The sequence below is a fragment of the Phragmites australis genome, chromosome 8 (genome assembly GCF_958298935.1).
Source record: "Phragmites australis chromosome 8, lpPhrAust1.1, whole genome shotgun sequence".
Lineage (NCBI taxonomy): Eukaryota > Viridiplantae > Streptophyta > Magnoliopsida > Poales > Poaceae > Phragmites > Phragmites australis.
In genome coordinates, this window is record NC_084928.1 from 7165733 (window position 1) to 7189806 (window position 24074).

Below are 24074 nucleotides of genomic sequence, written 5' to 3' on the forward strand. Positions count from 1 at the left end.
ATCGCTAGTAGGTGTTACACCCTCCACACAGGTGCTGCTTGTGTTCCAAGTAAGAGACCCTCATACTCTGCAATATTATTATTAATTGGAAAATATAATTAAATCATGTACCTGACGACGCAGGGTCCTGTGCTTGTTCATGATCGGTGGAAACGTGTCTCGCTTTAGGGACCAGTACTACGCCTATGGCGTCTTGAAATCCTGCAAGGTAGGACAAAGATCCCCCCTTCCTATCGATGGGTGGTCAGTATCGGTGGAGGAGAGGGTTACCTTTCTGAGGTCTTGGTCCCCAGCGGGGAGTGGTTGTTACCTATGTTAGAAGTGCAAAGTGTGGACCCCTCGTCCGTCCTCGGGTTGAACCTGCTCGAAGAAACAACACCCCCGTTAGTTTCTAGGTACTCTTTTACCTGATCGGATCAAACCTGGCTGATGGTATCAGTTTGCGCCACAGGGCTGGGTGTTGACCGTCACGACGCAGTGAGCGCTCCTCCGGGTGGGGCTACTGTTGATGAGGCTGGTTCCCTCGGGACTTGTGGTTCGTAAGCCCCCGTCGATGCCTTGAATATGGATGCATCTGCTGCTTTTCGTTGAACCCCGAGGCATTCGGATCCCGGTCCAATGTGCTGACTTTGGAACATATCGGGTTTGTCTGGGTCGTATCCTGTGAAGAACACCTCGTAGCGACTCAGATCCTCTGAGCGGGTGTCGGAGGATTAACTCCTGTCACAGGGATCCCGAGAGACCCCTTTTTAGAGATTCGGCCGGGAGGATGATCCTGAATAAGTTCGTCGGAGAAATGAATGAGAGTAAATGCAATGGCCGGTGGTGGGGAGGATGACCTAGTGCAAAAAGAAGTAAATGCACCGGAATTTAGACAGGTTCGGGCCGCACGGGGGCGTAACACCCTACTTCTGTGTGGATGTAATAACTGTCCCGAGGAAGTACCTCAAGGATGTTGCTGGTTACAAGAATATTGGCCTAACTAAGAGCTTGAGGCTCCTTGTTCTTCGGCAGGGACTGTCCCTTGTGCCTTGTATTCGTTTATGGTTCGGTGCTTGATGCTTGGGTGCTTGCGGTCTCTTGTTGCCTTTTTTTTATCCTCTTCTCTTCTGTGCCGCCGGCTCTTTTAAGTACCTGCCGGCCGAGACATGCCCCGAACGGGAAGGAGGGGGGCACAAGTTCCAAGACGCCACGACTGGGAAAGGCGTCATCATGTCTTCTGGGTGAAGTGACCGGGGGTGGAAAAAACGCCGCACGCCCGGTCACCTATCACCATAAACGCCCTGGCAACGGGCGCCGCGGAGAGGGCCCATCGGGCAGCCGCAGAGCAACCCGGCGTGCCTGCCCTGTCTTGTTCCTCTGCCACAGCAGGGCGGCAGACGGAACGCCTTGATCCTTGCGATGTTATCCTGAGACAAGCCGGATGATACGGGATGGGACTCGTGCAATTAATAGCCCCACGCCTCTCTGCCAAAACATGGCAGGAACTGACGCTGCGGCGGGGGCAGTTGGATGTGTCAGGCCACGCACGATCATTAAATGCGGCCTCGGACCTCTGACTGGCGGACACCTCACCGGCGGGCCCCTCGGGGGCCTTTCTGGGTTGTCGGGGCACCGAGTGCTCGGGGGTACTGTTCACCTCCCCGAGCACTCTCTCCCGAGAATGCCTATCCTTGTCCTCGGGGTACCGGGTGCTCGGGGGTACTGTTCACCTCTCCGAGCACTCTCTCCCGAGCACTCTTGCACGATCCTTTGGGGAACCGAGTGCTCGGGGGCTGCCACGTGCAGCCCCGAGCACTCTTGTATGGACTAGGGTGCTCTCTCCCGGAACTTAGCTCTTCTGATCGTCGAGGGACTAGGGTGCTCGGGGGTGACCGGGCACCTCCCCGAGCACTTTCTTCCTGGTACTTAGACTCTGTGGATCATCAGGGAACTGGGGTGCTCGGGGACCACCGACTGTGGCCCCGAGCACCTTCTCCCGGTACTTGAGCTTTTCTCATCCTTGAGGAGGGACCTCGTGGAATGGCGCCATGTGGCGGATGGCTGGCCGGGCCTCGGGACTCAGGGACCCCCGGTTCCTGATACATCGACAGTAGCCCTTGGGCCCATTGGCAGGCGATGGCATGGAGACTGCGGATGGGCCCTTCATCACGAACGAGGCTGAGGCCGGTGTGAACGCCACGTGGCATGCTTTCAGAAGGTGGCCCCTTCGACTCGGGCATTTGGTACGGCCCAACGGGGAGACGAATGGACGCGCGTCCACACAACTCCCGAAGGGCATGACAACGGGATGAGCGGCACGCACGGCTGCCGCGCAGATCGACGGAAATGCGCCTAGCAGCCGCTGACACCGCACGACCAGTGGGAGATTCGCCTGGCAGTTGCGTTGATCGAGGAAACCGTCCCGCCGAGTGAGCCGTGGCAGGAGACGTTTGAATTCTCTGAGGTATAAAAGGGGGAGGGGAGCGATCCGCCCCCCTCTTTACGCCATCTTGCGATCCTGCTCTTGCTTTCTTCGCGCTCCTGAGCCCTTAGAATCCCTTAGGCGATTAGAGCACTTCTCTCTCTTTCCACCACCCAGGCAACCTCCCCCTCCGATGAGATGCCGAGAGCCGGGGGAAGCTGTCGCGATAGGACTCCAGACAACGTACTGCCAGAGTCTCGCTTGAGGAACGAGGAGGCGGCGGAGAGGGTCAGGAAGCTACTGGTCCCCGAGGGCCAGCAGGGGGCCCTGAAGGTGACACCGGTGAGCTTCCCGCCGGCGACGACCAACCCCAGGCGCATCATCCTGTTTACGTCCTTCGTGGCGGCGGGGCTGGTGCCGTCGTTTTCAACATTCTTTCTTCAAGTCCTCGACACCTACGGCGTCCAGTTGGTGCACCTGAGCCCCAACTCAGTCGTCACCCTGGCGGTGTTCGCGCACTTCTACGAGATGTTCGTGGGAGTGGCGCCGTCGGTGACGCTTCTTTGGCACTTCTTCGCCCTACGATCGGCCGGGAAGAAGAGAGGGTACTCCACGGCGGACGTCGTGGGCTGCTGCAACCTTCGGCTGCGGGACGGCATGGGGGAGCGGTACATCCCCCAGGTGCTGTGAAGCAAATGGGAGGAGTGGCGGCGGGACTGGTTCTACGTCGATGTCGACCCCCAAGACCATCTCGCCCTGCCGGAGGTGGCGGCGGAGCCCCAGAAATCGACATGGGAGGCACCGCCGCCGCCGGATGCGAGGTTGGAGCCGGTCTTCGAGCGCATCAGGTTCCTGCGCGACGCCGGGCTGACCTCGGTGATGGTGGTGGTGGACTTCCTGCGCCGCCGCCTGGCGGCCCTGCGGGAGCGGGCCCGGCCCTACTGGTTCTACACTGGGCCTGAAGACATCACCCGGACCCAGATCGGCGCAAGCTGGGACCTGGGCCCGGCGGAGCTGAGGGGCATGCTCCGGGTGGTGACCGGCGTGGAGGACATGAGCCGGGCGGAGCTCCCGTGGAGGGAAATGGCGCTCTGCGCCAACCCCAAGCGCATGGCAATCCAGGCGAAGCTGCCAGAATTCGACGCCCAGGGGCTCGTCGACCGGCCGAGGAGCCAGAGCCCCGAGGCCCCCCGAGCTCCCTGGGTTGGATGAGGCGGCCAACGAGGGGGCCGCGAGCAGTCTGGTGCGGACCGGTGGCCCGGGCGCCACGAGCGGCGAGTCGCAGGCCAGCGGTGGGGCCGCTGCGGGCAGCAGCCGTCGCACCGGAGGAGGAGGCACCGCCGGCAGCGGAGCGGCGGCAGCGCCGGAGGACCGGGGGAAGCGCCCCCGGCTCTTCATTCCCGTGCCAGAGTCCCCACCGTCACCATCGGCAGCGGCGGCGTTCCCGGTTCTGGAGCCGCGCCTCGTTCGGATGGGGCCCGATCCGACGTCCGGAGACCGCACGACGGCCCCGCCGAGCCCCCAGCGGAAGAGGATGAGAGAGGACTCCGGGCCAGCGCTATCGGGCCCGGAGTTCAGGATCCCGGCGGCCAAATGGCAATACCGAGGGACCAAGACTGCATAAGTTTTATTCTTCATTCCTTCTTGGGGGTGCTTTGCCCGAACTAAGCTTTGGTTTTGATCTTCGTCTTTCTCCCGCAGGCCGCCTACGGGCGCCGCTGAGGGCTAGGGGCGGCCGGAGGCGCCGAGGCCGGTGCCAGCCCCTGAGCCGAGCGCACCGACGGAGCCAGAGCTGGCAAGCGCGGCGGCCGGGACAAGGCCAGCGGACACGGCGGCGGAGACGGGGTAGACGGACGTGGCGGTGGTGCCGGAACTGGCGGACGCGGCGGCAGAGCCGGAACCGGCGGATGCGATGTCCTTGCTTGGACCGACGGATGCGGCGGCCGAGAGGGTGCCGGCAGACGCGGCGGGTGAGACGGAGACGCAGCCGCCACCGGAGCGTTCCGCGCCGTCCGAGCCTACCTCGAGCGTTCCGAGCCCGGGGAGGATGATCGTGCGGCAGTCTTCGGGGACCCCGAGCCCCCTGAGCGAGGCTCGCAGGGGACCCAACACCCAGCCGCCGCCCAGCCAGCCCGCCGAACCCCTCCCGGCCGTGCTGGGGAGCGTCCGGGAGGCGATGGAGCGGCTGGAGGCGGCCACGGTGGAGGAGGCGGCGCAACTGGAGGCGGAGCGCGCCGCGCTGGCCACGGAGAGAGCGCAGCTCACGACTGCTTAGCGCTCCTTCGAAGCCCGGCTCGTCGCGGTGCGCGCCGCCAACGAGGAGGAACAAAGCGCCATGGAGGAGGCCCGCGTGGAGGGCGCGCGGGAGCGGAAGTTTTTGGAGGATACCCGCGCGGAAGTCGCGCGGGAGCGGGAAGTTTTGGAGAACGCCCGCGCAGAAGTTGCGCGGGAGCGAGAAGACGCCGCCCGCCTGGCTGAGGCATCGCGGCAGCAGGCTGCCGAGGCCCTTGCCAGGGAGAGGCAGGTGCAGGAGCGGGAGGAGGCGGTCGCGAGCCGTGAAAGGGCGACGGAGGCCCTCCAGGCTGACCTAACCCGTCGAGAAGGCAAGGCCGACCAGACACGCGCCAACCTCCAACGTTGGGCAGGGGAGCTCCAGGAAATCGAAGGAGACCTCCGACGCTGGGAGGAGGACGTCGCCATCCGGGAGGTCGACACCGAGATCACGGCGATGGACCTGGGCGCCCGAGAGGACTTGCTGACCCACCGGGAGGCTGAGGCTGCCGAGGCGGCGGCGGCGGCCGCTGCCTGGGAGGAGCAGATCGCCAAGCACGAGGCGGAGCTGACCGCCCGTGAGCGGGCTCTGTCCGAGCTGGCGGTGCAGGTGAAGTAGGCCGCTGGCCATGCGCCTGACACCGGCTCTTCTGGCGCGGCTGGGGGCCAGGGACTCGAGGAGCAGCTACGGATCGCGAAGGAGAAGCTCGAGGCCGCCTTTGTCGCACGGGCCAGCCTGCAGCATATGTTGGAGGGCACACTCCGGCGGATGCGGCGGTCCATTGCGAGGGCCGGCCTTGGGCGACTCGTCGTGGAGTCGAAGGGTGATGGTCCCGGCCGATTTATCCTGGGATTCCAGCAGGTCTGCGAGCGCCTCGAGGCGCTGCCCTGGGCCATCCAGGAGCTTGCCGCCTGGGAAGGGCGCGGCTTGGCCCAAGCGGTGGCCGAGCACGTCCTGGCCTGCTACCGGAGCAGAGACTCGAACTTCCCGCTAGAGCCAGCTCGGGAAGGAGTAGTCGAAGCCGAGGAAGAGGCTGCCCGGGAAGCAGTTCGGAGCACCGCTGCCGAGGTGGCGGCCGGCTTCAAGCGGGAAGTGCCGCCGCCGCCAGCCCCCGGGGGTGGCCGTGACGATTTCGACTCCGACGCCGACTCCGATTAGGCTTTTTGTAGTTTCTTCTTCTTTCATTTTTCTTTGACTTGATGAAAATACGGGAGTGATCCCTTAGAAATGCTTGTCTTCCCTTTGTAAATATAATGGAAGCTTTTCTTCGGGCTCGCAACTCCAGTATTCTCGAATACTTAGTGCTTCTTCTGATGTTTTGCCTTGATGCCCCGAGGAGTACTTAGTCGGTTTGATAAGACCTTTCCATCCCCGAGAACGAAGTTGTCCCGACCGTCCTTCTCGGTGCGTGCAGCCCCCGAGCCCTCGCGAGTCCACATCGGCTAAGTCAAAAGACAAAGACACGAACTTCCTCGCTCGGGAGATAGATCGATCCAGCACGGAGCACGCCATGACCGGTTAACACTTTTCCATCTTGCGACCACTCAGTCAGCATATCGGAGACACGTGCGGGCGGGAATGAGACCAAGAGTCCTCATGGTTCAGTGGTGCCCGGGCTTAGGACGGACCGAACCGAGCACCGACAGCCCGCTCCTGAGGCTTAGGCTCCGGACTACTCGAACGGCTCGAGCGATAGGATTACCCAGGGCGCCCAGGGACTCGGTAGTGCTCGGGGCCCTAAAAGTGGACCGAACACCACGGCCACCATGGAAGACTTCGATCGGACATTACCGCACGCACGGTACACCTTTCTACGGACCGTTCTGTCGTTCTAGGAAAAAGTGGACACACGGTAGGGTTTTGTGCGCGAGGAGACCATCTCACCGGGCAGATTAGAATATGAGGGCCCTTGAGGACGACTCGGGAACAAAATATTATTGAACGTAAATTCGTCTGAATTTAACCACTCACCGGACAGCTGTCGGCCTTTCGGCCAACCGATCCAGGAGGGGCGTGCGCTCCGAGCTCGGGGTGCCCGGGGACTTGGTTCCCTCAGCCGGGGCGCCCGAGCATCAAGGGGCACGTGAGGAGCCCGGGGTCGGGTGATCTCGACCACTCATGCTTTAGTGGTAGGACCACCCGAGGACCCTTGGGGCCGAGCAGCGACCTAGGCATCAAGGCCCTCGCGGTCAAGCTGCTTTTGCTTTGATTATCGATCTGTGACTTAAGAGAGAATGGAGAAAATCCTTGTTTGGTGCGCTCTGTTAGTGCGGTACTTGTTATAGACTGATCTCATTTTCGACCCGAGACCTCTCGAATACCCAGACCGGCGGACAAGAGTGGACAGAGGCATAACCTAGAGGTCCTATGGTTTGGTGGCGCCCGGGTATGACAGACCAGACCGAGCACCGACAGCCCGCCCCTGGGGCCTAGGCTCCGGACTACTCGAGTAGCTCGAGCGATAGGATTACCCAGGGCGCCCAGGGACTCGGTAGTGCCCAGAGACCTGCCACGACACCGAATACCACAGCCTACCACATCGGATGTAAGTCAGCGGCAACTGCCCGCGCGCATACCGATCGAGATTCTTTTATCAGCGGGGAAAATGAGAGAGCGAACTTTTCTCGCACAATCGAGCATCTCACCAGACAGATTAAACATATGGAATCCAGAAAAATGAAATTGACACACGATTGCACATTAATATTCATACTGTATTGACACTTTTTTACAAGGTTGGGTGACTTACCCAGTTAGTGGTAGCCCCCGGTCAACTTGGGCGGGGGGGAAGCCCCCGGCCTGGTTGACCTGAGCCGCGAGCATGGCCATCTACGGGTAGAACTTGCGCAGGTGCTCGATGTTCCATGGGTTGGGGAGCGGTTGCCCGTCTTCTGCAGCCAGCCGGAAGGAGCCTTCTCGCGGGACCCCGATCACGGTGAAGGGACCTTCCCACATAGGGGATAACTTATTCTTTCCTTCGTGTGACTGGACGCGTCGGAGAACTAGGTCCCCCACCTTGAGAGACCGGGCCCGAACGTGGCGCTGATGGTAGCGCCGCAGACTTTGCTGGTAACGAGCTGCCCGGACGGCGGCACGCCGCCGGCGCTCCTCCAAGTAGTCGACGTCGTCGCGCCTTTGCTGCTCCTGTTCACCTTCAGAATAGGCATGCACCCGAGGGGGCCCCAGAGTGAGCTCGGAGGGGAGGACCGCCTCAGCGCCGTATACGAGGAAGAATGGGGTCTCCCCAGTGGCGCGGCTTGGCGTGGTCCGATTAGCCCATAGCACGGCGGGCAGCTCGTCCACCCATCCCTTCCCGTGCTTTGCGAGCACGTTATAGGTCCGGGTTTTGAGGCCCTTCAGTATCTCCGCGTTGGCGCGCTCAACTTGCCCGTTACTCCGAGGATGAGCGACGGAGGCGAAGCAGAGCTTGATGCCGAGGTCTTCGCAGTAGTCCCCGAATAGGGCACTTGTGAACTGGGTGCCATTGTCGGTGATGATCCGGTTCGGGACACCAAAGCGACTGGTGATGCTGCAGATAAACTGGAGCGCCGTGTTCTTGGTCACCTTGATGACTGGGATCGCCTCCGGCCACTTGGTGAATTTGTCGATGGCGACGTAGAGGTACTCATAGCCCCCCGATTGCTCGGGGGAATGGACCCAGAATGTCTAGCCCCCAGACCGCGAAAGGCCATGACAGGGGGATGGTGTGAAGAGCCTGAGCTGGCTGGTGAATCTGCTTTGCGTGGAACTGGCACGCTCTGCAGTGCCAAACCAGCTCGGAAGCATCCTGGAGGGCTGTAGGCCAGTAGAAACCTTACCGGAAGGCCTTCCCGACCAGCGTGCGGAACGATGCATGGCCACCGCACTCGCCCTCGTGGATCTCAGCGAGAAGCTCGCCGCCTTCTGCCCGGGAGACGCATTTCAGGAGAATGCCGCCTGCGCTACGCCGGTAGAGATCCCCATCTACTATGGCATAGCGTTTGGACTGCCGAGCAACTCTTTCGGCAGACGCCTCATCCCCGGGAAGGAACTTTTCCTTCAAGTACCCTCAGATGTCGTCCATCCACGAGGAATCTTGAGAACATTCAGCAAGTGCAGCGCACTCACCGGACGGCGGCACCCTGACAGGTCCCACTGAGGGCACCGCCGGGGTCCCCTGAATTGAGTTCGAGGTTTCCCCTTCGTCCTGTTCGGCAGGCAGGACGGAAGGCCGTGTGAGTCTTTCTTCAAAGACTCCGGCAGGGACGCGCGCACGGGAGGAGGCCAGGTGGGAGAGCTCGTCGGCCAGAGTGTTGTCGCAGCGAGGGATGTGCCGCAGCTCCAGGCCATTGAAGCGCTTCTCCAGCTTCCTGACTGCTGCCACGTACGCTGCCATTTGAGGATCCGTGCACTGGTACTCTTTGGATACTTGGTTGACCACCAGCTGGGAGTCTCCCTTGACCAGGAGGCGACGAATCTCGAGGCCCACCGTGGCTCGGAGGCCAGTGACGAGACCTTCATATTCCGCCATGTTGTTGGATGCGCGGAACTACAGCTGCACGACGTACCGGAGTTCTTCACCCGTTGGGGAGGTGAGAACCACTCCGGCCCCCGCGCCTTTCAACGAGAGGGAACCGTCGAAGTGCATGATCCAGTACCCGGGCGCATCGTGCCCGGGATATGCAGAAATCCTTTCTGGGACGACCTCGGGGACGGGTGTCCACTCTGCCACGAAGTCAGAGAGCGCCTGGCTTTTGATCGCCTGGCGACTGACAAAGTGCAGGTCAAATTCCGCCAGCTCCACCGCCCACTTGACAACACGCCCGGTGCCTTCTCGGTTCCGGAGGATAGGTCCCAGTGGATATGTGGTAACCACCGAGATCTTGTGCGCTTGGAAGTAGTGGCGCAGCTTCCGGGAAGCGATGAGCACGGTGTAGAGCAGCTTCTGAGCCTGGGGTATCTTGTTTTGGCCTCCCGGAGGACTTCACTGACGAAGTACACCGGTCGTTGTATCCGGCGGGCCCGGACCGCAGTCTCACCCGAGGGGCTGTCGCAGCCCCCAGGCTCGGCGGCGTGGTCGGGGTTGACCTGGTGCTCGGGCTCTACTCCCTGGTCGGGAGGAGCCGAGTGCTCGGGCTCGACCCCCTGCTCGGGGGGAGCCAAGTGCTCGGGCTCGACCCCCTGCTCGGGGGGAGCCGCGAGGACGGGTGAGTGCCCGGGGGCGGCCGGGAGCTGGGACCCAGCACCTGGCCCCGCGCACTCGTTGCGCTCCACCACCAGCACCATGCTTACGACATGAGGAGTGGCCGATATGTAGAGTAGTAGTGGCTCGCCCTCGGATGGAGCCACCAGCACGGGCGGCGAGGTGAGGTACTTCTTCAGATCGTGGAAGGCCTGCTCGGCCTCCGGCGTCCAGTCGAAACGACCAGTCTTCTTCAGAAGCTTGAAGAGGGGGAGCCCCCGCTCCCCAAGTTTGGAGATGAAGCGCCCGAGGGCCGCCATGCAGCCAGCGAGACGCTGGACCTCCTTGAGTCGAGCTGGGGGTCGCATCTGCTCGATGGCCCGGATCTTCTCTGGATTGGCCTCGATTCCTCGGCTAGAAACCAAGAAACCGAGGAGCTTGCCCGTGGGTACCCCGAAGACACACTTCTCGGGATTGAGCTTTAGGCGAGTAGTGCGAAGACTGTTGAAAGTCTCGGCAAGGTTGTCGAGCAGGGTGGCGCGGTCTCGGGACTTGACCACGAGATCGTCGATGTAGGCCTCGACGTTGCGGCCAACCTGCAAATCAAGGGTGATGCGAATAGCGCACTGGAAGGAAGACCCAGCATTGCGCAAACCAAAAGGCATTGACATATAACAATAAGTCCCCACCGGGGTGGTAAAAGCAGTTTTTTCTTCATCCTCTACGACCATGCGAATCTGGTGATATCTAGAGTTTGCATCTAAAAAACACAAAATATCACATCCCGCGGTTGCATCTACAATCTGATCTATGTGGGGCAAGGGAAAAGAATCTTTAGGGTAAGCCTTATTTAGGTCGGTGTAGTCCACGCACATGCGGAGCTTGCCGTTGGCCTTCGGAACGATAACTGGATTCGCCAGCCACTCGGGGTGGAGGACTTCTCGGATAAATCCGGCGTCAAGGAGCTTGCTGACCTGCTCCCGGATGAACTCCTGGCGCTCAGGTGCCTGCCATCGGACCTTCTGCTTCACCAGGCGTGCGTCCGGGCGCACAGCCAAGTGGTGCTCAATCACCTCCCTAGGGATCCCGGGCATGTCGGACGGTTGCCATGCAAACACGTCGGCGTTAGCCCGGAGGAAGGTGACAAGCGCGTTTTCCTATTTGCCGTCCAGGTCGCCACCGATGCGGACGACCTGGGAGGCGTCTTCGCCCACCACGACCTCCTTCGTAGGAACAGAGGCGTCGGCGGCGAGTCGGGGTTTGGATGAAGAGGGTCCCGGGACCCCTGGGCAGCCTTCGATCTCGGCCTGGGCTGAGACCAAAGCCATGTACGACTGCTCGGCGCAGGAAACGGCGCCACCGGAGTCTGCAGTCACGGAGATGGGGCCTGCTGGGCCCGGCATCTTGACCGTGAGATACGCGTAGTGCGCAGCCACCATGAATTTGGTGAGCGCCGGACGCCCGAGGATGGCGTTGTAGGGGAGGGGGAGCTCCACGACGTCGAAGAGGACGTTTTTCGTGTGGAAGTTGTCCCGACTCCCGAAGGTTACGGGTAGCTCGACCTGCCCGAGGGGCAGGGAGTGCCTGGGTGTCACTCCGCAGAATGGAAGCGACGGCTTTAGGCGCCTGGAGGGCACCTGCAGCTTCTCGAAGGCCTCCTTGGAGAGGAGGTTGAGGCCTGCGCCCCCATCGATCAGCACTCTGCCGACCTTGACATTGCAGATGGTGGGGGACACTACCAAAGGTAGTCGCCCCACGCCTGTAGTACTGGAGGGGTGGTCGGCTATACTGAACGTGATCGGAGCGTCCGACCACCTCAGGGGCCTGGCGGCCTCTGCGCTCGGGGTTGCCGAGCATACCTCGCGCCGCATGGTCTTGATGCCACGCCGCGAGGAAGGCGTGTAAGCGCCTCCGTCGATGAAGGCGATGGTATGCTCGGGTTCCTGGAAGCCGAGCTCGGCGTTGCCGGGGGCGGCCTCAGTGTCGCCTCCCCCGCGGGACTCATCGCGCTCCCGCTGGCGCTGCTCGACGAGGCCTTTGACCGTACGACACTCCGTGAGATCATGCCATCTGGTATGGTGGATGGGGCACCATTTGCCTGGCTCGGGCCCCACGGGAGCGGGGCCCCTCGCTGGAGCAGGAGCCCGGGCGGGTGCCGGGGCTCTTGCAGACGCTGGGGCCCTCGCGGGAGCCGGAGCCCTAGGAGGGGCCCTGACCGGGGCTCTCGCGGGCGCAGGCCGTCTGTCGGCGACCGCCCGGCGTTCTTGCCGACGGTCGGGCTCTTGGGCCGGCCTATGGGCGGGGCCCTGGGCCGGTTCGACAGGAGCGGCTTCGCGCTTTCTTCTCTTTTTCTTTTCCCGCCTGTCGGAGCAGGAAGAACTCGGTTGGTCGGCGGCGGGGCACGGAGCATGCCAAGCCCGGGCCTCCGCCGCTTTGGCGCACTTGTCGGCCAGTGTGAAGAGTTCCGTAGTGGTTTCGATTTCGTGCGTGCCTAGCTTCTCGAGCATCCACTCGCCGCGGACGCCCTGCCGAAAGGCGATGATGACAGCGTGGGGGGCTATCCGCGGGATGGTGTTGCGGACCTAGCTGAAACGCTGAATGAAGCGCCACAGCGTCTCCCCCTCCTGCTGCTTGACGGCGTGGAGGTCACACTCCAAGCAGGGGCGCGTGAACGTGCCCTGAAAATTAGCCAAAAACTGGTGGCAAAGGTCATCCCAGGAGCTAATAGATCCTGGGGGTAAGTTCACGAGCCAAGAACGGGCAGTGCCCCTCAAGGCAACATGGAAATAATTTGCCATCACCTTTTCACTGCCACCGGCCGCCTGGACGGCCGTAGTGTATATTTGGAGGAACTCGACGGGGTCGATGGACCCGTCGTACTTCTCCGGCAGCTCAGAGCGAAACTTGGAGGGCCATTTGACCCATCGGAGCTCACTAGAGAAGGCACGGTAGGCGGTGCCGTATCCCGTGGCGCGGGTGGCGCTCCTTGGCGGTTAACGCCGGCGAGCCGGGGAATCCTGGCGATCGTGGGCCAGAAAAGAGGAAGCCTGGTCCTCCGCCTCGGCCTCCTGCCGGGTCTCCCGCTGGCGCTCGAGAGTGACACGCGCATCTTCGTGGCCCCTCCGCTCGTTGAGACGCAAGCGGAGGTCCTGGGCTTCGGACGCGGCCAAGGGGGTGGCGCTCCGCTTGGAGGCCCCCCGGCCTGAGCGAACGTTGCCCGTTGATGGGCCGGTTCTGGCGGCCCCGCGCTGGGTGGTGGAGCGAGAACTCTCGGCCATCACCTGGCGGCGAGCAGTGCCGACCAGGGTAGCGACTTCTTGGATCCAGCGGCCCTCCGGGGTTTCCGGCGTCGCCTGAACAGGCGAATGCCTGAGGAGAGCGTGCGCCACAGGCAGCGCGCTCCCGGGGCCGGCTTCGCTGAAAGCGAGCCTACGCCGGAGAGGCATCCGGCGCTATCCAGAGGCGGACCTGGCGGCCGGAGTTTCGACCATCAGCTGGGGGTCGGATGGTGCACCGGCGGCGGCCCTGCTGGGCCCAGCGCCTTAATCCCCTTGGGAAGGGAACGCCGCGCGTGCAGATCGCGGCTGCTGCTGGGATGCAGCAGCGGCTAGGGCCTCCTGTGCGAGGGGCTACATTTCCTCACTGGAACTGGAGCCGGAACGCTGGAGGCGGTGTCCACCGGCCATTTTTCTTGTGGAAGAAAACAAACAAACAGATTCAGGGATGTTCCCCCCTACCTGGCGCGCCAGTTGTCGAAGGATTAACTCCTGTCACAGGGATCCCGAGAGACCCCTTTTTAGAGATTTGGCCGGGGGGATGATCCTGAATAAGTTCATCGGAGAAATGAATGAGAGTAGATGCAAAGGCCGGTGGTGGGAAGGATGACCTAGTGCAAAAAGAAGTAAATGCACCGGAATTTAGACAGGTTCGGGCAGCACGGGGGCGTAACACCCTACTCCTGTGTGGATGTAATAACTGTCCCGAGGAAGTCCCTCAAGGATGTTGCTGGTTACAAGAATATTGGCCTAACTAAGAGCTTGAGGCTCCTTGTTCTTCGGCAGGGACTGTCCCTTGTGCCTTGTATTCGTTTATGGTTCGGTGCTTGATGCTTGGGTGCTTGCGGTCTCTTGTTGGCTTTTTTTTGGATCCTCTTCTCTTCTGTGCCGCCGGCTCTTTTAAGTACCTGTCGGCCGAGACATGCCCCGAACGGGAAGGAGGGGGGCACAAGTTCCAAGACGCCATGACTGGGAAAGGCGTCATTATGTCTTCTGGGTGAAGTGACCGGAGGTGGAAAAAACGCCGCACGCCCGGTCACCTATCACCATAAATGCACTGGCAACGGGCGCCGCGGAGAGGGCCCACCGGGCAGCCGCAGAGCAACCCGGCGTGCCCGCCCTGTCTTGTTCCCCTGCCACAGCAGGGCGGTAGATGAAACGCCTTGATCCTTGCGATGTTATCTCGAGACAAGCCGGATGATACGGGACGGGACTCGTGCAATTAATAGCCCCACGCCTCTCTGCCAAAACATGGCAGGAACTGATGCTGCGGCGGGGGCAGTTGGATGTGTCAGGCCACGCACGCTCATTAAATGCGGCCTCGGACCTCTGACTGGCGGACACCTCACCGGCGGGCCCCTCGGGGGCCTTTCTGGGTCGTCGGGGCACCGAGTGCTCGGGGGTACTGTTCACCTCCCCGAGCACTCTCTCCCGAGAATGCCTATCCTTGTCCTCGGGGTACCGGGTGCTCGGGGGTACTGTTCACCTTCCCGAGCACTCTTGCACGATCCTTCGGGGAACCGAGTGCTCGGGGGCTGCCACGTGCAGCCCCGAGCACTCTCTCCCGAGCACTCTTGTATGGATCTTCGGGGAACCGAGCGCTCGGGAGCTGCCGCACGCAGTCTCGAGCACTCTCTCTCGGAACTTAGCTCTTCTGATCGTCGAGGGACTAGGGTGCTCGGGGGTGACCGGGCACCTCCCCGAGCACTTTCTTCCTGGTACTTAGACTCTGTGGATCATCGGGGAACTGGGGTGCTCGGGGACCACCGACTGTGGCCCCGAGCACCTTCTCCCGAGACTTGAGCTTTTCTCATCCTTGAGGAGGGACCTCGTGGAATGACGCCATGTGGCAGATGGCTGGCTGGGCCTCGGGACTCAGGGACCCCCGGTTCCTGATACACCGACAGCGGGGCTCGTTGGTCATTAGGGATTCGAACATGGATAGCCCATAAGAAATTAACGGCACCTACCAGAACTCGAAAACGCGCCCCCTACCCGCCGAGCCAAATGTCAAGGGTAAATCCCTGATAATGATTCTGGGGTATGCTTGAGAGTGGGTGCGTGATCGGTGTTCCGAGTGTATCTATGGAATGTGTGTGTGTTTGTTGCTCAAGAACACCAGAGTTATCCAGGTTCAGGCCCCTCGTAAGGTAATAGCCCTACATCCTGTGTATTTTTCTGCATCCTTCTTTTTCATAGAAGATATCCCCCTTTATATTCCAGGAGGGATATCACCTGTCCTAAGAAACGATATAAGCAATCATTACAAGCCTACATTTGTTGTGCCTGCCTTGGGTCCCTGCGTCTGTCGTCCCGTCCATCGGTCGTACCCCCGTTTATTGCGCCTGAAGAGCTTAGCCTGCCCTGTCCTGTCGCAGGCTTCCCACGCGCGCCTGCTGCGCCCCCCCCCCCTGTCACGTCTGCGTACCCATCCCGCAATAATTAATGTCTGTGGGACGGGATAAGGTAACTCTGTGCCAACCCTGCCACCTCAGCCGGAGTGGACTGCTTGGGGAAGGAAAATGATATGAGTAACGGCATTAAATGAGGTTTGACTGGCTTAGACGAGTATCTGCCCAGCGACCAGTAAGGACTGATCGCGCTGGCGTCGACTGGTCGCGCGGGGGTCATGGGTCAAAGATCGAAAGTGGGTAGTACCCATAGCTAACCGTTACGAGTCATCCCGATGGGGAACCCCTATATTCTTTACATCGACACCTACACTAATACCAACATTATTAACTAGGTAGGTGTTTGCATCCAAAGAGCTTTTAAGCTCAGGATGACATACGGACAAACAAACAGATATATTGTCTACATCATACAAACCAGATTTAGCCATATGTAGGCAATTAAACACATCCTTAACAACTCTGGCATTTGCCATTGAACAATTCACTCTTCTTCATGTACCATTTCTTTTCCAAATAATACTCCTCTTTAAGTAGAAGTATTTTGAAACAATGGATTAAATTCAGAATCAATCGCATAAACATCTCAAAGCTAATACACTCTCTTGAAAAACTGGCATGTCTTGATGAAAAATCAGGCAACTTAAAACTAGCAAACCACAAAGACATGACCTTGAAATGGCATTTTATAGCTATTCATATGAAAAATGGACATGCAGTGTACTTCTGCTATTGACTAATGTATTTATCAATTTCATTTTTCTTTACTAATTTTTAATGAAATTCTTTACTATAACCGTATGTGACCTCATAGTTTGCGTACCCATATGATCCCTGAAAACAGGCGCGGATCTCCCTTGATTCAAGGGCATTAAGTTGAATGCCTAATTTTTTTGCAAATAATAAAGTAGATGTATGTGTATTTGGCATATGTATAGGTATGCAATTAATTTGCTACGTATGACCAGTATCATATGTTTAAACTTGCTCAATTTTATCTTATGGACTTCTCAAGCAAATATTTAATATCTCTTAGTTATTAACTTTGACTATTTATTAAAGATAAGTGTATAGATAAAAGTTTTAGAAAAGTAAAAAATCTTGGGAGCTTTCAATTATGCTTGTTAAAAGAGATAAAGAGTATCACTATCCTATTATTTACGACCTTCTTAAGTTGGTGTTAGTTTTTTGTAGTAACTGCTAGTGTTGAGAGGATAATTTTAACAATAAATTATACAAATAATAAGCTAAAAATTAGAATATGAGACTAATGGTTGAATGACTATTTGGTTATATTCATTGAGCTCCAATTTTTCAGATAAGTCATAGACGAGGTTCTAATATTGCACTTGCAATCCATAAAGGGTGCATAGTTAAATCATACTAGTTATTATGTAATTTATATAATTATTTAAGTTTGTATCTAATATGGATAATTTATATTATATTATAGAATTTAATATTATGAATATTTTTTCATTGAATATTTTACATTACCGTCGAAGTTTGAATGCCTAATTAAAAATCCTAAGTCCGCCGCTGTATGGAAACTACTCTTATTCAAACAAAATCAGTGTATGAACTCAATCCACGACCTGCCGAACGGATTACGCAAAGTAACACAATCGTGGAAGCGAAGGTTCAAAAGTTCCATACGCACCACCGTTCCTGCACCTAGCTAGTATTACGTAGACCGCAGTACGGCACAGGAGTTGTTTTAGAACGGGTTTCTCTTTCACACGTGGCTTTAATTAGCATGTGATTAGAAAATATAGATGATCGTGATCTCACCTATCTTTAAACTCTACATTTTTAATCTTTAATATATAAATATTGTGCGAGTATGTATAAATCTACAAATTATACTGGTGTTTCTAAAAACAACTAAACAGAGTATGAAGTAATAAAATGGCAAACAAGACACAACTAATCTAACTAACCAAAATGCACTCCATAGCAAAAACAAGAAACAACAATAAGGCAAAATCAACGAAGAAAAATGCTCTTGTCCTGCAAGTCAATTAGAAGTTCACCAATAGTACGATCCCATCCATCCATATAAAAAAAGGGACGATAAGAACGAGCCTGCCATGCCATACCCATGCGTTCCTCCCCAAGTCCCCAAGCAGTTGTTGGCGTGTCACCATCGGCTAGGCTGTTTCGATTATCATATGCTTCGCATAGCTTTCGTCCACTAACTAACTAACCCCGGCATCACCAATGATTTAAACACTCGAAATTAGATTACCAGCCTACTTTAACCTCCCAAGTCGAAAAGGCGACACTTCTCCAACCCCACCCACCTAGAAGGTACACACACAAAGCAGAGGCCTTTATATACGCGCGCGCCATTGCTTCGTGTCATCCGACTCGCCATTTCGCCGACGACGACTCCTCTGCAAGGCTGGTCCAGTTCTTGGCTGCTAGTTCCCGGAGCCTCGAGCGCCGGCGAGCGTGCAGTGCAGTGCAGCGACGAGGACGAGCCACGCGGTGACTTGATCATGGGGTTGAAGAAGCGCTTGCTGGGGTGCTATGGATGTGGAGACGAGCCGGAGGCGGCGCCGCGGCCGAGCAGGAACGCCGGCGGCGGGAAGCGGGTGCTGCGGCGGTGGAGCACGGCGAACCTGAGGTCGCTGTCGCTGCAGGACCTGTCGCGGAAGCTGGAGACGACGAGCCTGCACGCCTTCACGCTGGACGAGCTCAAGGCCGCCACCAAGAACTTCTCCACCACCAACTTCCTCGGCGAGGGCGGGTTCGGCCCCGTCTACAAGGGCTTCGTCGACGGGAGGCTCCGGCCGGGGATCGAGCCGCAGCACGTCGCCGTCAAGTACCTCGACAGCGACGGCGTCCAGGGGCACCGCGAGTGGCTGGTACGTTCACGTCGATCCCAGCACCACCTGCCTGATGTACGTTAATCGCGTGCCGATTAATCAAGTGTTTTTGTTGGCTTGTCTGTGATCAGGCTGAGGTGGTGTACCTCGGGATGCTGAGCCATCCTCATCTGGTGAAGCTACTGGGCTTCTGCAACCAAGACGACAACAGGATGCTGGTCTACGAGTACATGCCCAGGGGCAGCCTCGAGAACCACCTCTTCAAGAGTAAGTACTACCAGCGCATCATCTCGAGGAGCAATGTTAAAATTGTTGCTACTGATCGATCAGTTGAATAACATCTTGTGTTCATACGGCTGCAGACCTCCTTGCGTCGTTGCCATGGTCGACGCGGCTCAAGATCGCGGTCGGAGCGGCGAAGGGTCTGGCTTTCCTGCACGAGGCAGAGACGCCGGTGATCTACCGCGACTTCAAGGCTTCGAATATTCTTCTCGACTCGGTAAGTTTCATCAAGTCCAATCTCATATTTTCAGCATGAACAGTTACCGTACAGCGCATTCACCTGAAAATTGAACAATATAATGCCGACCTCTTCACTGAGCAATTCAGGGAAGAACGAAATGAATGCAGTGATTGCCTGATTGGGTGTTTAGTCGTTATATCAAGTTAATATATATATATATATATATTACATACAAGGGGACTGAATATGTTATTGTTTCTTACCTACATGCCAACCATGCCAATCGCTCGCACGTTGTCAACTGTTTCGTGTCAAAACCTGCTTGCTTCTTTAAGAATTCAGTAAACGAAGACACTCGTGCTCAAACCTGTTTTGTTTTGCAACTACCGACAAATTACTAGCAAACGTCTGTTTTAGTTATTTCTAGATGCCGGTCGTTAGGAATAGTCTAATTATAATATTGTGGCTAGTTTGGAACCTAAAGTTTGTAGCAGTTTCAAAGTGCAAACTGGTATGTGTGCATTCCAACCACTATTGCAATGTACTAGTAGTACAACATTGATGAAGTCAAATGTACAAAAGCACAGCACTTTTCCTTAAAACAAAGCAGCTAAATGTAACACATACTACTATACTAGTATTTTGGACAAAAAAAAGGTTGATGGATGCTGACCTTAAGATTTGTCACGATGATTTTCAGGATTACACTGCAAAGCTCTCTGATTTTGGCCTGGCGAAGGAGGGGCCGCAGGGGGACGCGACCCACATCACGACGCGCGTCATGGGCACGCACGGGTACGCGGCGCCGGAGTACATCCTGACGGGCCACCTGACGGCGAAGAGCGACGTGTACAGCTTCGGGGTGGTGCTCCTGGAGCTGCTCACGGGCCGTCGCTGCGTCGACAAGCGGCGGCGCGGGCGCGAGCAGAACCTGGTGGACTGGGCGCGCCCTCACCTGCGCCGCGCCAACAACCTGCACCGCATCATGGACCCGAGCCTGGAGCTGCAGTACTCGGCGCGCGCCGCGCAGAAGGCGGCCCAGGTCGCGCACCAGTGCCTGCAGAGCGTGCCCAAGTCGCGGCCGCGCATGCGCGACGTCGTGGACGCGCTCGAGCCGCTGCTCGCGCTCGACGACGACGTGCCCATGAGCCCGTTCGTGTTCACGGTCGGCGCCGAGGCGGCGCCGGCGCAAGTCGAGGCCGGCGCGGCCGATGCCAACTATGACGAGTCGGAGCTGGGCGGCCGGCGGGGCAAGAGGCACGTCATGTCGCCCGTGCACGCGGAGAGCCCGCTGCGCAGCCGGTACGCGAGCGCGGTGAAAAGACCAGAGAGCCCTCCAACCCTGAGCAGGGTATGAGTACATAAAGCAAAGGGATAACGATTGGCAAGTGTAGATAGATGACAATTTGTTCCTGAATTCTTTTGTTATTCTGTTTCTTGGTGATGTTATTCTTTCTCCCAAGAATTTGAAGGGGAGAAATTTTATTTGTTTTTGTTGCGTTATTATACTGCCGAGATTACCTCAACTAGTGAGGTATTTGTATGCCGAAAGTTTTAGGCAACACGTATCGCAAAAGATGTTAAGTAGGATCATTTCCTCTGAATTTTCGTCTACGAATGCGTTAGCTCATGATGATCGGAGGCAGGTATGGGAACACAAAGACTTCCGCTTTGACATAGAAATGAAGTGGTACAAGCAGCGGCGAAGCCAGAAAATTTCGACTACTAGTAGATGTTCATATTTTTATCCCCTTGGTCCAGTTCTTCCTTTTTACAGTATTTTTGTTGAGGACAAAAAGAAGGAGAAAAAAATCATAAAATCCTCACCTATGCATCGCCTCAGCCAGCAATTGCGCACCCATTTTGCTTCTGCGGTTCCGCCCGTTCGCGCTCTCCGCCTTGGGCCCCGGCGGTGCGACAACGTCGGTGGAACTCTTTTGATCCTCCACCACGCTTGTTCTTTGTTACCTTTTCTGCGTGACTCATAACATTCGATGCATCATATGTATTCCGGATTGTATGTATCGTACCCAGAACGATGATTCCCTGTCACATTTTGCCGCTTTTGTGTCACTGTGACATTCCCTTCCGGAGGCAGAGGTGATCCAGCAAAGGTTCAGTATAACGTGCCCTCTGTAGAGAGATTTGGCCTCGCATAAGTATAGCGCTCGCAGAGCCATGATAATGTCTCTTAGAATGATCATTGCACACGGGGCTGCCTAGGAAACTTGCTGCCACCCCTTCCCTGTATCGCCGATTCCTAAGGGGCTCACTGTCTTCCTGTACTCCACGGATCTTCGCTTCCCGGGAGGATCTTGCGGTCCGAATGTTCGTGATCCGCCCTCGTCACGTCGCCCCCCCTGCATCCTAACGTTCATTGATGCTAGGAAAAAGCGTTGGTCCTCCTTCCTCCCCTCTGTCCACCCTTCCATTCCCTGCTCCGAGATCCATGCAAAGCTCTTTCATGTTGTATTTTGTACACTTTGAAGAAAAAAAACTCAAAACAATTTGTATATGTATATATTTGTAAGTAACGTATCATATGGATTGAAATGGAATGGTTAGGGGTGTCCACCATCCACCACTAGGGGTGTGGTAGTGCCCTGCTCAAGATTCCACGCAAAAAGCCCCAGCATTTCGCGGTGTCTCCGCGCGCCTGTGATGCGTCGGGCGCATGTCCACGTCGGCGTCCCCTGCCGCCGGTTGCCCGCGGCCCGCACACTCCGATGCCTCGTTGCCCTTTCCATGTCCTTTGTGTCTCCTCTGTTCGTCACTCTTCCTACAAATTCTGATCTTAAGAACCTGTTCACCTCCGTTTCTTTACCACGGTAAAAGTGACGGCAACTCATCAAGTCTTTACAAACAGTAGAGACCGCATGTGAGTATGACACGACTGTACCGTAATCCGGTAGCTCTTTCTCTTTCACTCAAACTTCTACATGGTGGCAGAGGTTTCCAGTTTCTGTGGTGAGATCGAGGCCTTCTCGAAACCAAAATTTGAAAAATCCTATCGTACAAAAGATTCTCTATACGTGTCTACATTTTATTTCCTCTTTAATCTAGCTATTAAATTATAAGATAGATGATATAAATAAGATTTTATAGTATTTTTCTATACAGAGTGTTATAAAATTTACTTCTGCCCTCCTCCACCCGCCCGCCCGCCAGTTGGATGTTTCACGGAGCCCACCGCCGCCGCCGCCGCAGTTCGCAGCAGCAGAGCGCAGGGCACTGAGCACTGAGCACGTAAAAAACCCAACAGAAGCGATCGGCAGGCGAGTCAAATTGGGAGACCCGAACGTTGTCCTGTTCCGCGGAAGCAAACCACTAGTTCGCAAAGTCCGCCTCGCCCCACGCCACTCTCCCGGATCCTCTACGCCTCGTGACATCGCCGCAGAGGACCACTTCCGCCATCACGCCCAACCGACTCGCCTCCCCTGCTCACCTTCAAATACTGAGGTCGTTTGCAAACGCTTCCCTCCAGCTAGCTCCCTACTCCCCCCAGCCTCCTGCTCTTCTCCTCTCGTCATCGGCCAAGAAACGTGTTCCAGGAAGCGGTGATGGTCATGCCGTCTTCTTCGTCGTCGTCGGTGCTGCCGCCGGCGGGCGCGCAGCCAGTGTTCTCCGCCGAGGCAGCGTTGTCGGGCGGCGGCGGCGGCGGGCAGCAGCAGCAGCAGCTGGCCATCAGCAACATAGTGCTCCTGGCCGCGGTCATCTTCCTCTTCATGGTCGTGCTCTTCGTCTTCCTGCTCTACCTCTACGCGAAGCGGTACCTCGGCGCGAACCCGCTCCTGGCCCCGTCAGCGCCCTCCTCGCGGTTCCTCTTCGTCGCCGCGTCCCCGCTCCCGGCCTCCATCCTGCGGTCCCTACCAGTCACGGTATACGGCGGTGGCTCTCCCGGAGGCGCCGCCGGCAAGGAGGCGCTCGAGTGCGCGGTGTGCCTGTCCGAGGTGGCCGACGGAGAGAAGGTGCGGACGCTGCGCAAGTGCTGCCACGGGTTCCACGTCGAGTGCATCGACAAGTGGTTTCACTCCCACGACACGTGCCCGCTCTGCCGCGCGCCCGTCGGCGCCGGCGAGACGGACGCTGCCGCCGCGGGGCTGCCGCTCGTGCCGCGGGAGGAGCCCGCGCTCGAGTTCCCCATGTTCGCCACCAACGTCCTCTTCTGGGCCACCCACGACGAGGTAACCAACGCCGGCCTCGCCATGCCGCCGCCGCCACCCATCGCCGCCGCGGTCTCCACGAGCTCCTCGGGCTCCGGCCGCAGGAAGGAGAGCCTGGTGATCGAGATCCCGTCGCGGTCCGTGCCCGTGATCGCACCGATTACTTCACCGCTGCCGGCGAGCACGATCCCCGGAGGCGCGGGCGAGATGAGGTCGCCGGTGTCGGCCCGGCTGAGGTCGCTGCGCCGGCTGCTGAGCAGGGGCAAGCAGGTCGTGGTGGGCACTTCCTACAGCCCGCGTGGCGCCGGTGACGTCCAGGGGTTCGCCGGAGCTGAGGCAGCCCTCCCGCCCAAGACACCTCCGTCGGCGAACTGATTCAGAGTTCCGAGCACCGGGACGCATATGGCTCGCCAGGCCGATCACCGGAGCGCACACATTTGTTCATTCTTTCTTTCCCTTTTTATTTAACCAAAATGGAGTTTTGGCAGAAAAAAGGTTCTGATGTAAACTGAGGAAGACATTGGTGTTGATTGGTTCTTGTTGTTGGGGAATGAATGACAAATTTGTTCATATGTTAATCACGAGATTGTTCTTGAATCTTGACTCGCTGGCTTTGCTTTTCAGGATATTTTCTTCGGGAGGTGCATGTGTTTCAGATGAACTCTGCCTCTTCAGCAAGTCGTCTTTAACAAGATGTAAAATAGATCACTCGTTGCTGTCACTCACTCACTCACTATCCTCCTCAGGATTAGGATACTAGAAATGATCTATCTAACTGCAGCAGGAACTGAAAAGGTGAATTGAGCAAGAAGGTGCTCCAACTGCATTTGTGCCCAGCAAAGTACTTCAACTGTATGCCGAGCAGAGTACGGAATGCGAAGGACACAAGGTCTGCGCTTTCTAAGCAAAGAGTTGGTTCGGGCTGACCAAAACTTGTCTCAGTAGTGAAGGAAATTCTATAAGATTTTATCGTACAGAAAGTTTCTTTTGTATATGTCACGTATCTTTTTAATTTCTTTCAGTTACACATGTTAACCGTTGGATAAAAAAGAACGGTGTGGATCAAGATCTTGTAGGATCTTTTAATAAAAGAT

The 24074-nt window shown here is 57.3% G+C and overlaps 2 protein-coding genes and 1 long non-coding RNA gene across 4 annotated transcripts; 2 read left to right on the forward strand and 1 right to left on the reverse strand.

The window, feature by feature from the left end:
• Positions 1–18024: 18024 nt before the first annotated feature.
• Positions 18025–20410, forward strand: LOC133926481 (serine/threonine-protein kinase RIPK-like). The gene is made up of 4 exons (XM_062372447.1): positions 18025–18393; positions 18486–18621; positions 18717–18853; positions 19518–20410. The coding sequence occupies exons 1-4, from the start codon at positions 18025–18027 to the stop codon at positions 20172–20174; spliced, it is 1299 nt and encodes a 432-aa protein (XP_062228431.1). The 3' UTR covers positions 20175–20410.
• On the reverse strand, positions 18289–19621 carry LOC133926482 (uncharacterized). Its single transcript, XR_009911109.1, has 3 exons — positions 19491–19621; positions 18501–18916; positions 18289–18424 (listed from the first exon to the last, which is right to left on the reverse strand). It is a non-coding gene; the product is annotated as an uncharacterized LOC133926482 (long non-coding RNA).
• A 1671-nt stretch (positions 20411–22081) lies between the features above and the next one.
• Positions 22082–23960, forward strand: LOC133926483 (RING-H2 finger protein ATL3-like). 2 transcript variants are annotated; one of them, XM_062372448.1, is made up of 2 exons: positions 22082–23675; positions 23762–23960. In XM_062372448.1, exon 1 carries the CDS (start codon positions 22378–22380, stop codon positions 23353–23355), a length of 978 nt encoding a protein of 325 aa, XP_062228432.1. In that variant the 5' UTR covers positions 22082–22377; the 3' UTR covers positions 23356–23675; positions 23762–23960. The 2 variants fall into 2 exon arrangements, with proteins under 2 accessions (XP_062228432.1, XP_062228433.1); XM_062372449.1 differs by having other exon boundaries at positions 23765–23960.
• The last annotated feature ends 114 nt before the right edge of the window (positions 23961–24074 follow it).